A 12441-nucleotide genomic window follows, 5' to 3' on the forward strand; every position below is an offset into this window, starting at 1 on the left:
TTCTAATGTTGGGATCAGTTGTGGGTCAAAACTCCAAGTCGCTGCTGCAAATATGAAACGCACGGCAATTCCAATGATCAGTCAAGGGTTAACAAAGGAATCTTTTTAAGCTTTCTTTGACCTCCTCACAAGTCACAGGAACAACAGCTGCCACGTCCCTCAACAGTTACACTGCTTTTTTTCTGAACCGTTCTCCCTACTAGAAATATCAATTATACTGGTAGGTGGGGAGGGAGAGGCAAAAGTGAGTCAAGAATCTAGGTTGTGGCTGGGTGGCTCACTCCTATTCGACGAGAGGATGGACCCACCGACGGTCTCTTCCCCAGATTTTGAGCCTATCTCCCTTGAAAAAGCTCACTGGAAATTGACTAATCAAGCGTCTGTCTATGAGTCTGTTTGGCGACATTCAGTTGGTGCTGAAAACAAAGAAGAGGAAAATATAAAGAAAAGTGATAAGAAAATACTCCTCCAAAAGGGAAGCGTCGCCGGCGACGGCGAGAGTATTGCCCAATCCGCTCCATATGAGACAATATTACTATTTCGTACAAGATTAATTTTTTTTTTGAAAAGAAGAGTGTCTATTTTGTGAGGTTAAAAGGGGAAATGCCGTGGTGAGTGGGAACAAGTGGTGCATAAAGAGGCAAAGACATTAATGATGACCCCCCCTTCAGATAATGACAAGCTAATGTCACATTTTCATTTTTATCCCAATGTTCAATTGTTTGCCATTTTTGGACCATTCCACTACTCTTAACCGCCCTTACCTAACTCTCACATCAAGGACAATTTCATTGGCCCTCATCTTACTATCAATTCATTTTCTTCCTCCCTGCGAAGTCGGCACCGTATACCTTTGAACAAACTTAGACCTCTTCAAGCTTTATTTGGAGATTCTACACGACTTCTCCCACCGGAGAGGAGTTTCAACGCAGGCAGCCAATATCCTCCGGTTGATTCCCGATTACATTTTCTGAGCTTAGTGGGCAAAAAATGCTTCAGCAATCATTTTGGGATAAACTTAATCACAAATTCTATGGAATCATGATGGAAAGAAGGACAAGGAAAAAATGGTAATTATATTGACACTGATTGGAGTCAAACGACGATTAAAGATAATTCCTAAGACTCCAATCCATACAAGTAAGATTGTAAGAAGGAGAGGGAGAGCATTTTGTCTTTTCTGGATTTATATGGTTTGCGTGTAAACAACTATCTATGTGTGGGTCTATTGGATTATGTGGATGTGTCAATTCAACTGACCAAATAAGAAGAGCAAATGATGTAACGTTACAAGATTATGGGGCCCAGACAAGCAACCCAAGGCCCATCCTCAAATTATTGGACCTGGAGATAATGAAACATCAAGCCACACTCCTTTTTATTCGTTAACCATTTAATCACAAACCTTTGCTTATATAAAGATTTAACATTTAACCATTAATTTGACTAATCCAAATCCATTCTTGCAAATTTGAACACGCTCGGCCTTGTCCAGAAAGGAGTTCGAATTCCAATCCCCAACTGAATAAAAAAGGTTAGATTATCTATCTTTGGTGTTATAATAATTATAATAAAAATATATTTGGTGGAATTTGGTGTTCGAATGGATATAGGTGAGATTTTTCTGAGGAAAAATCAGCCAAAATAGCTATAACAATAGATTTTGAGGATTTCTTGCATATTTTGCCAATAAATTTGTTTTTGGGGTGGTATCAAATTGATTAGAAATTTATGTGGACGAGACTTAAACATAGGGTCCAACCCAAATTTGACCCAATTCCAACCGCCCAAAGAATAGAAGGATAATTTTATAAATTTTAGCCACTTCAAATGTAATTGAAAATAAAAAGACCTCTATATATCAAAAGAATATTTAGTTTAAAATAAACGCAACAATTCTTATTTACCAAGTTCTAAAATTTACCTTGCTTTCTAATTTGTCGACAATAACATGTTTTCTAAATTTATTCTTAAGAAGGCACATAGGTATATAAGGTATTCAATATCGATAAATAGGGGTGGCATCGAACCGAGCCGGTTCGCAAGCACCTCGAGCTCAGCTCAGTTTGATTTGATTTACCTAGATCTCGAATCGAGTTCGAGATCTGGGATAAGGCTCGTTTAAGTTAATGAGCTGAGCTCGAGTGAACCATGGTTCGGTTCGAAAGCTTGCAAGGCGGCTCGGGATTTAGGGGAGTCGAGGAGTCGGGACTTGGGAGAAGAGCGCCATGGGAGCAGGGGTTTCATCCTCTCTTCCATTTCGTCTCCGGCACTGGAAGCACGCTTTTCTCCATGGAACCAGGGATTAGGGATAAAAAATGTCGTTCGTTAGGCGGCGATCCATCGGAAAGGGGATTTTTGGTCTTCTTATCCCTCAGTCTCTCTCTTCGATTCCTCACTCTTTGTCTCAGTCGGCTTTGATATCTTCTTCCGAAGTTCTTCCTCGCCGACGAAAGTACCGATTTGACGGAAAGAGGTAGGTTGTTGTATCTTAATCTTTTTTTTTTTTTTAGACACCGACCTAACACTTGATTTTTTTTTTCATTTTTATCTTATGTGTTCCATTTTCTACTAGCTCTTGCATTCCATTTTCTACCTAGTTTTGTTCATTGAAAAAAAGATTAATGGACTGTTGTGGTATTGGGGTTTGGCATTCTTTGTTGTGGTATTGGGGTTTGACATTCTCCTCCATTTAGTCCCTGTCTCCTAAGGAGATTATCCAGAATGTAGGTGTTGACATGGCAAATATTCTGAATGACATTAATAAAATGACTTGTTGATCATATGTTGGCATTGGTTCGTCTATGAAGTTTCATGTTTGTTCTCTAGACACTTAGAGCAGGATATGTAGGTGTTGACATGGCAAATATTCTGAATGACATTAATAAAATGACTTGTTGATCATATGTTGGCATTGGTCCGTCTGTGAAGTTTCATGTTTGTTCTCTAGACACTTAGAGCAGGATATGTAGGTGTTGACATGGCAAATATTCTGAATGACATTAATAAAATGACTTGTTGATCATATGTTGGCATTGGTCCGTCTGTGAAGTTTCATGTTTGTTCTCTAGACACTTAGAGCAGGATGTACAGGTCACTGCTTCTGTAATTTTATTGTATCATGTATACAACCTTTTATTGCTTTTCTATATGATGGCTATGAAACCCTCTTAATTAAGGTGTCAAAAGTGTCGTGCTTCCACATATAACTTTTACTTTTGAAATATCCTCTAGTACAAGTAATGGGAAATTTGGAAAGAATGAACTTTGTGAAGGATATAATCCTCAATTCATGAAAGCAGCTTGCACTCATAACATTTGGTTGCTAGCTTCATTTCCTTTTCTTTCTTGTTTTAAGTTTGTCTGATCTGCCATGTACATTATGAACATTGCAGGAGAAGTTGAAGCTATCCTAGCCAGATTGCAAGCAAGTGCAAAAGTAATCTCAATCATTTCAGAAGCTATAAGATCAACTAGAGGTGTTGAGGTTATACTCCTCTATTCATCTTCTATCACCTGTGAAATGTGAAAGAATGTACTTAATATTAGCATCTATTTAATATGTACCATTCTATATTTAGTGGAGGAGATAGAGAGAGAAAAGAGAAGAAAGTAAAAGAGAAGAAGAGAGACTTTGGAAAGTTGTCATAGGAAAAGTGAGAAAGTAGATTGATCCCTAAATCGTGTCACATAAGTAAAAGAGAATATAATGTCACAATAATGCCCCTTTCTCTCCAATATACATACGTCATAATAATTCTTCTATGCAAAGAATAATGTCAAATATGACACATATTTAGATAGAGAGATAAAGATATAGACATAGAGAGAGAGAGAGAGAGGAAGAGATGGTGAGAACATCGAGATACATAGATAGAGAGCAAAGTGCAGAACTATCAAGCTGGTCTTTGTTGAACTACCCTTTATTCAACCAAATCAGAGGTGAACAGAGCTGGTTCAGTTGTTTATTCTTCTCTCTTTTATAGACAGGATTTCTCCTTTTTTTTCAAGACAACTTACATGGAGGTATCAAGGAAGAGAAAGAACCTACAAAATCTTTATTTGTTTATAGAAAGTGAATGGTAAGTGTACCTAGAGACATGATTTGGTGGGTGTTAGGAAGAAAAACATGTCCAAAGGGGGATGTGTTGGCGTTGTCAAGAGTATATGTGGAGATAGTGTTAGTGGTAATAGTCCTACATAGTTTATATATTAAGAAAAACCCAGTATTTATTAGTTGGAAAATGACCTCTTAACTTAGTCAAAATCGAGATGGACTTGGACTCAACTTTAACATGGTATCAGAATAGGATGATTACCTCGTTGGATCCAATTAATACCCTATTTAGATAATTTTATGCAGGTATTATGTATATAGGTCATGCCCAATTTTAGATAGCGGTTATGTCCAATTTTATGTAAAATGTATACATAATTTTTTATATACAATTTATTTTACATGTATTTTTTGAAAAGTTTTAAGTGTATGTTAGAGCTCAAACTCGAGACATGTATTTTTTGAAAGGTTTTAAATGTTTGTTGAAACTTAAACTCAGATTAAAATTATTGAGCTCGAATTCGATAAAAATTTTAGGCTCGAGGTTAGGCTCGGCTCGAACATAGATTGGTTCGGGCTCAGCTCGGCTTGATGCCACCCATATCAATAAATATCTGATTTAGATCGAATTATACCAGTAACCATGGTTCTATATTTGATTATGTGAACACATAATCGTTTCCTCCCTCATTTCCTTCGTCCCTAATTTCTTTCGCTAGAGACGGCAAGTAGCTCCCACCGCATGCTCGACGAATTCCCAATCAAGAGGCACGTGCTGCTCTCGTTTTTAATAATCGCGCCCTCATTAAAAAAACCCCCGGAGAAAGGGAAAAGAAGACGGTCAGGACCACCCGCCCCCTGTCCTTGATTCAAGGCAGCTTGTTCGCCGGCCCGACGGCAAACCCTTGTCTTTACTTAAAAAGGGAAACGAAACAAATAGGATTTGCTATCAAGTTAACATTTATCTAATGCCTCATGTGAAGCAGGGTTTTTGTCCTTGGTCAAAACATCACAGTGGGTGGGATATAAATATTAGCAGCAAGGAGGAGGAAGGTGATGTGGCCGACATAGGCGTGTACATGAAGGGCGCTCAAAAGCTAGACATTTTGCAGACTCTAATCTCAAAACCAGCAACGGCGGTTCCTATTCTCTGAAGATGAGATAAGAGTGTTTCTACAGTTCCCATTTGACTATTATTTTTTCCGGGTTTTAACAACGTTGCCTTTGCAGGAAACGGCATGTGATTTGCAGTCGTCTTTGAGATTGGGTTTGGGCAGAAGGAGGGCCTGTGCTGAGGCCTGAAAGACGCTTTTTTAAGTCTGGGGTGATCTGGTGGAGACGGAGGATATCGGTGTCTTAATCCAGTCAAATTTTGGTCAAGATTGGGGAAGAGGCGCCGAAAGGTCCAAGACAGCCATCATCCAAAGCCAAAACCAGAGAGGCTTACAGACACGAAGACACCCACTTTAAAATTTGAATAGCAGCTGATCAGGTAAAGACAATCCATAAAGCTAGATAAAATAATACAGCAAAGACGGTGCTTCCCTGTATTTTGCTCTCTTACCATCCACACGAAAGATGATCCACTTTCAATTTCAATGGGTTTCGTCTTCCTCCTTTTTTGTAATTATCTTTAATATGATTTCTATAAGCGTAAACTGAGGTTCTTAAATGATTCTCAATTGCATTGCTGTTAACTGTGTCAAATTACAAATAGATGTTTTCACCAAAGTGAAATCAAGTCGACATGAAATAGAATCTGACGGGATTCTTTATGTTGATAAACTGAAACATAAAGAGACGTTTTTTTTCTGTCTTTTCTTTCTTCCTTTTCGTTTTTTCTCTCCTCCTAAAGTTTAATTTACTGATACAAATCGAATCAGTAAATAGTAAAAGAACAAGATAACAACCTAGTCTTTTCCGTTAAGTCTGTCAGTGCAGCTCTGCAGCGAGTCAGTTCATATCATCTGTTCACGAAAGTTGCAAATGGTCCAAACAATCATGTCCTCCATGCTCCCGCATAAGATTCTCTTCCTCTTCCATCACTCCATACCGAAAATGGGTGTCTGGAAAAGATTGGGTTTTGCAGCTTGGAAACCATGAATGGATGGTGCGACCCAACTTCCGTAGCCGGAAGTATCATAACTACCTGGTACAGTGACGGCAGTGACGGCAGTGGCGAAGGGGATGGATTGGTTCTGCTGTTGAATAATCCCACCGTTCAAGAAGCCATTGTTGTTCTCAATAATGGACGAAGCCGTCGAGAAATCCATGCCGAGACTGGGGAGACTGTGAAAGGCAGACGCGTTTGAGGAGGAAAGGAAACAAGAGGTGGAAGTCGTGGTGCTGCTTGTAGTGTTTTTGCTATCGTTATGTGATGGATTCTGCAAAGCCAATAAGGACCAGTAGTTCTGGGGGTCTCTCTTAATGGGTAATGCAAAGTTGAGGGACGAAGAATGAGACCCGAAACTGTCTTTAACCTGCTTCGACTCTATCATCTTGCTGTCCGATGAGGAAGAAGATGATTCAGAAGCTTTGGCTTTGTTGTTTATCCCTCCTACAGGGAGATTGCTGTTGGCAATGCTTTTCACGTCATAACGGCTCATATCGAAGTTGGTTACAGCGTTCAAGCCTCGGAATTTGATAGCAGCAATATCATAGGCTTCTGCTGCTTCCTCTTGGGTGCCTAAAGGTAAACAAAACCAAAAACGAAAGCACGATTACCAAAAATCCCCCCTCTAAAAAAAAGAAAAAAACATTAAACATGAATTTTACCAAGTTGGATTTCAGTCTGCAACGTAAAGTTTTGCATGAGGCTGAATTTACTTACTGAAAGTTCCCAGGTAGAGATCCTTATTCCCAGCAACTCTTCCAATGCGTGCCTGCCAGCGACCATGTTGGTGGTGTCTGTAACAAAGAACCCAGAAGATTTTTTTTATTTCTCAGAATTCTATACCAGAGGAAAAAGTAAGAAATTTTAACATTGAATAAGTACAATAAAATAGAATTTCATACCTAGTCACTCCTCTGTAGATTGACGCTCCTCTAGAAAACCCGCTACTTTTCCTGTTAAGCAGATAGATTGAGGAAGCTGGATCAGAATCCGCTGAAGAAAAGAGCCATTAAACGGATAAACAAAAACAAATACAAGTACGAATGTTGCCGTACCTTCTGAGAGATGCTACAAACTCTTGCCTGGTCATGTTCTTCATTTCTTCAAGTTCCCTCTCATAGTTGGAGATCTTCATCAAAATTACACCGCTTTTTAGCCTATTTGCCTCCAAATTGAAAAAAAATGAAAAAGAAGAGTCAAACTCCGGGAGTTTTACAGACTCACCGGAAAATTGGTGGTGGTCGTAGGACCCCAGTACTTGAGAGCTGCAAGATCGTAAGCTCTTGCCGCCTTTTCTTCTTTATCATATCCACCTGAATATCCACAGCATCTTACTTTAGAAACAATTACAGCGGAATGAAGGAAGAACAGTGAAATGAGCATTCTGTCATCGATTGTTCAATCAAATTTACTCAAAAACAATTTATTTTCTTCGGAGAAAGAGAAAGAAAGAAGTTTTAACTCACCCAAATACACTGAAAAAAATGATGACAGCCAGCATTCGTTAATCACATGCCACGAGGAAAACGAAAGAAAATGTCAGATATAGCCTGCAATCATTTCTTCCAGAAGCATGTTAGCAAACAAAGCCAAAAAAACTTAAAGCGTTCACCGTGTATGATGCAACGTGAAGCGACACACCGGGTGTCAAAATTTACCTTGTCTTCCTTTCCGGCTCTGGCCTTCTCTCCGGCAGCTGTTATCCCACAAATGGGCTTCATATCTTCCCGTCCACCTGTGCCTGCATGCGATCGATTCAAACCGCATTAGCCACACAAAGGAAACCCTAAAAGAAAAAAGAGACACTTCGATCGATAATTTACCTGGTAACTCCCCGATAAATCGAGGTTCTCTGACCAAGCGTGTCGACGGTTTTCTTAGTCTCAGCCTGGGGCGCCGCGGCAGGCTTGCAACCGTCAATGCGGAGGAAGCCAGAGGCGATGTTCTTCAACTCGGACTCGTACATGGCGGCGTCCGATTGGGAGGGAACAGTCACGGCGGATCCACCGCCAAGGAAGTCTTCAAGCTTGGGGCCCATTTCCAGTATGGAGAGGTCGGTCGCGCCGGCAGTCTCGCTGCTTTCTTCCACTCTCACCATCAAGCCGCCACCTAAAGCAGAAGTAAATCATCAATTACCATAGACAACAAAAACTACATAATAGCGGGCGACACGAAGAGAAACTTACAGTGGGGAGAGTTGAAGGCGTGGAGGAGGGAGAGGTTGGAGGGATGTTGATTGGAGAGCGAGAAGGAAAGCCATGGGAGCGAAGTATCCATTGTTGGAGATTTCGAGAGAATGCAGAGGGCAGTTAGGGGGAAAAAAATGGAGATGTAAAGCTGCAGAGAGGGAAATGGAGACGGACATGGGCAGAGCAGAGAGACATATAGAGAGAGCGAGGCAAGTGGCGCGGAGATCGAGGCGGGTGTGTTTAAAAAAATAAATGAAGGGAGAGAAGGACTGTGGCAAGTGGACGCTTTTCATCGGCTACCTTGGCGGTCTTGACCAGATAGACATGTATTCTCTGTAAGACAGTAGAGAGAGAGAGCGAGAGAGACGGTGGATTGATGTCGCGGTGAGGGGTAGAGACGAGCGACAGTGGGGTGGTGTCTGGAGAGGGGGGAGCAAGAGGGGAAGACGGGGAAACGTGGACCCCAGAACAGTAAGGCCGCTCCCACAGAACTGAAAGAGTGACACGTAGTCATATGGGCTAGAGGTGGGCCCGTCTTGAGTGTAGGTCTAACGTGCGCATACCAGAAGAGGATAGGCTGGGTTGTACCTCTTTTTCTAATTTTCGTCCCGTACTATTCTTGTTACGGCTTGGTGTCGACTCAGAGTGACGGACCAGGAAGAAGGGTTAATAAACCGGTCGTGCAGCCGCTTAGAAATCCATTTTTACTCGTTTTTATTCACAAGTAATAATGAATACAATTCATTTCAGTATTTTGAATCATAAAAAATGCTTTTTTTAGTGGTAATTGCATGCTTCGACGTAACTTGTTTTTTGGTATTAAGGGTAGGAATATGATTCTCAACTTAGCTTGAAGTCAACTACATATATCAATGACTCCGAGAGAGTGATTGAAGAACAAATATCAAACTGACAAACTCGGTGCTTTTGAACATTCCTCCAGACTCTGCTATAATACTCACTTCATAGGAACGTAATGGAAATTGAAGTAAAAACAGTGGGAGGAGCCAAGTGTAATTCCTCCTCGTTACGAAACACAACACGTCCGCGACATAGCTCCCTCCCTCTGCATGGACATATGTAACTTTGATTCTAAGTAAGATGCAAGGCCATACCCTGTCAACGGAACTTTCAGGCTGCAAGCAAGTTGTTTTCTAATTGTCGTCTTCCTTTTTAACGAGCGCGTCTGCGGTTTAGATCCGACCAAGCTCCAGTACTCTCGAATGAGAAAGGAAAGAAGAGAAAAGAAAGAAATCAAACCCAGACGTCTGTGTTAAGCGTTTACATTGACCATGTTGAAACATAAGAGAGTAAAAAAACATCATCTTGTGGATTACTTTAAGCACCAGAAGCAAGTAAAAATAGAGCGTCTGACGCGTGGGCAGGATGTGAACACTGAACACAGGTGGGAAAGAAGAAAGAAAGAATAGGAAGAAATCGGCGGCGAGTGTCGACAGTCAGAGCCAGGACTTTAAAACCCGAAAGAGAAGAAGAAAAGTTTGCCGTCAAAGTCAGTAAGGAATCATTCCTCACGTTCGGTCCCAATTGTTTACAGCTTCTCAATCTCATATTTTATAGAGTCTCAAAGAAGACGATAATCGCCGTGGATGGATTAGAGCAGAGAGGGATCTCCCTGCGGGGCACGGGCGTAGGGAAGAGGAGGAGACAAAAAAGAGAAGGGTGGGAGAGGGAGCCTACTCAGATTAGGGTCAGTGGTGTTTGACTCGGATATGTCAGCTTGCACGTGAGGGTGAGGGAATGTGGTCAAAAAGCGCGTGCAGTAGTGGGGGAGAGGGGAGGGGTACCCCAAAAGCCAAAGGGTAGTTTGATTTTGATTTGGTAAGAATTTAGAGATGTGTAATGAATCAGCCAGCAACGGCGCATATAGCTAACGACAAGCTACGAATCCCTTATTTAGATACGTCTAGAGTGGTCATCACATATAGCCTGGTCAATATAGACCACTACGGGGAAGTGTATCAACCATTATGGTCCATTTTAGCCTGTTTCGAACCAGTGGTTTTTCTAGCTTTCTATAGATAAAAGAGACACGATAAGAAAGCGGCATAATTCTAAAGAAAAACTAAAAGTCGTAGAACCATACCCACTAACCTTAATTAAGAAATACACGGGAGACATGTCCCATAATTGCGAGGGACTAAATCCAATGTTACATCTCCGAACTACCATATTTGAACCCCATACTATTCAAGACGCATAGGGTGTGCAAGGTTTTTAAAAATAAAATGTACATGCGCGTGCATATAAATCAGTTAGTCAAAGCGCTGGGATAAAAGCAACGAAGACTTCCTGGGTTAAAAACATATACCCACTAGTCCTCCTTGAGTTTGTGTGAGACTCTCATGCCTTCAGGTGTGCATGGTTTCACACGTGTGTGGTCTGTCACACATGTATTTGGGTGGGCTTGCATGTCACACATGTGACATGTAAAACCAAAACTTGATGAACTTTTTTATCAAATCAATATAGCCGTCATTGGATGGAAATAGTTACAGATCTTAACCATCAGATCAGGTGGTTACTAATCTGAATCTTCAGATCAGTCTGTTACAAATCTGAACAATCAAATCGTGTCATTACAGATCTAAGGGTTAGATCAAAAGTCGTTATAGATCTCAATCGTGAGATCAAAGCTGTTATAGATATGATGGTCAAATTGGGATCATTGATATGAACCATCAAATCAAAGAGGTTACATATCTGGACGATCAGATGGAAAAGTGTTTTCTTTTTCCAGAAGAGTAAGAAAACTCTATAAATAAAGCTTCGTAATGTAGAAAGTAAAAAATATGAAGAAGAATTCTGAGCTTTGAAAAATGTCTTGAGAAGAAGAAACCATTCTTCGTGTTCCTGAGAAAAATTCCAGTGTTCTTGAAAGAAAATCCTTTATTCGATCCTATTCGAGCTGTCAGAAAACGTTAAGTAGAGTTCGTGGATCTATTTAGCATTGTACACGTCTAAGAGGGCAAAAAAGTCTATTGTATCTTTAGAAGAGATCGTCAGCATCCTGTGCATTGTAGGAGGCAAATCTCATTTAAAGACAACGAATATACTCCACGGTCTGAAAAATATATTTTTTAATTATTTAATTATTTAATTATTTTATGTCCGATCGGTGATGTGGATCAACAAAAGGTACGAATCAGCACTAGATTTAATTTAGGTTTTTTAAAGTATTTAGTGAAGTTATATGAGTTTTCATCATATTATTTCCAAGAGGACCCGTGACACCCTTTTGAAGTGGAATAAAGAACTCAATCTGACAGGACATTGGCAAGTATAACAAATTAACAATTCTTAAATTGTTGGCGCTTTAAGTGAAAGCCAATTATATTCTTTATGCTACAGAAATTACAGGAATAATAGATAGAATGCATTCTCTCTAGTATTGGTTTTAATAGATTGTGGATACTTGTATTATTGCCATGAATTTTTTTCTGTTATAAAAACAAAGTTGATCGATAGAATAGATTGTGGCTACAGAAGGGAAGATCAAGGGAAAACAGTTAAAAAAGATGAAAATGAATCAAGTTACACAAGGGAAAAGATAAAACTACCATGCACGTAGCGTTGGTCCAACCCTTGTATTCTTGCTTTCTTGTTTTCAAGGCTTCCCGGCTTTGAAGAAGGAATGAATCATAAACAGCATCAGCCCATGTTTTTGACTGACGAGTTTTCAGCTTCTGTGCATCTTGGCTCGCCCCCCCTCCTTCAGGTAAGCTAATTCCGGTAACTGGGAGCACTAATTCCGGTAAGCTAATTATGCTCAGATCATCTTCTTTTACTTTACACAATGGTTTTCGTTTTCTTTTTCTCCGGAGCTCTTGAGTTGCAGCTCATCTCATCGATGGAAAGGTTAATAGCTCAAAAGAACTCCAAAGTATTCAAGTCTAACGACTCCAATGGTAATTTCTTAAAATTCAGGCTAAAGAAAAGCTATCAAGAATCTACATTGTCGCATTTAGAATGGTACATCTCAAAAAATTAGTGACCACACAAACCTTTGCAAAACCACAACACACATTATAAATTACTACAGTTCTACAAGAACAACGAGCAGA

General features: G+C 40.1%; 1 protein-coding gene across 1 annotated transcript; it reads right to left on the reverse strand.

The window, feature by feature from the left end:
* Positions 1 to 6099: 6099 nt before the first annotated feature.
* On the reverse strand, positions 6100 to 8447 carry LOC137949877 (AP2-like ethylene-responsive transcription factor AIL5). The gene is made up of 9 exons (XM_068796105.1): positions 8353 to 8447; positions 7994 to 8260; positions 7829 to 7911; positions 7637 to 7645; positions 7395 to 7483; positions 7226 to 7299; positions 7073 to 7123; positions 6888 to 6964; positions 6100 to 6743 (listed from the first exon to the last, which is right to left on the reverse strand). Exons 1-9 carry the CDS (start codon positions 8445 to 8447, stop codon positions 6100 to 6102), a joined length of 1389 nt encoding a protein of 462 aa, XP_068652206.1.
* Positions 8448 to 12441: the final 3994 nt, after the last annotated feature.

The sequence above is a fragment of the Aristolochia californica genome, unplaced genomic scaffold (assembly GCF_029961685.1).
Source record: "Aristolochia californica isolate CCGP_79_NKW_82.1479 unplaced genomic scaffold, dmAriCali1.0.hap1 SCAF_14, whole genome shotgun sequence".
Lineage (NCBI taxonomy): Eukaryota > Viridiplantae > Streptophyta > Magnoliopsida > Piperales > Aristolochiaceae > Aristolochia > Aristolochia californica.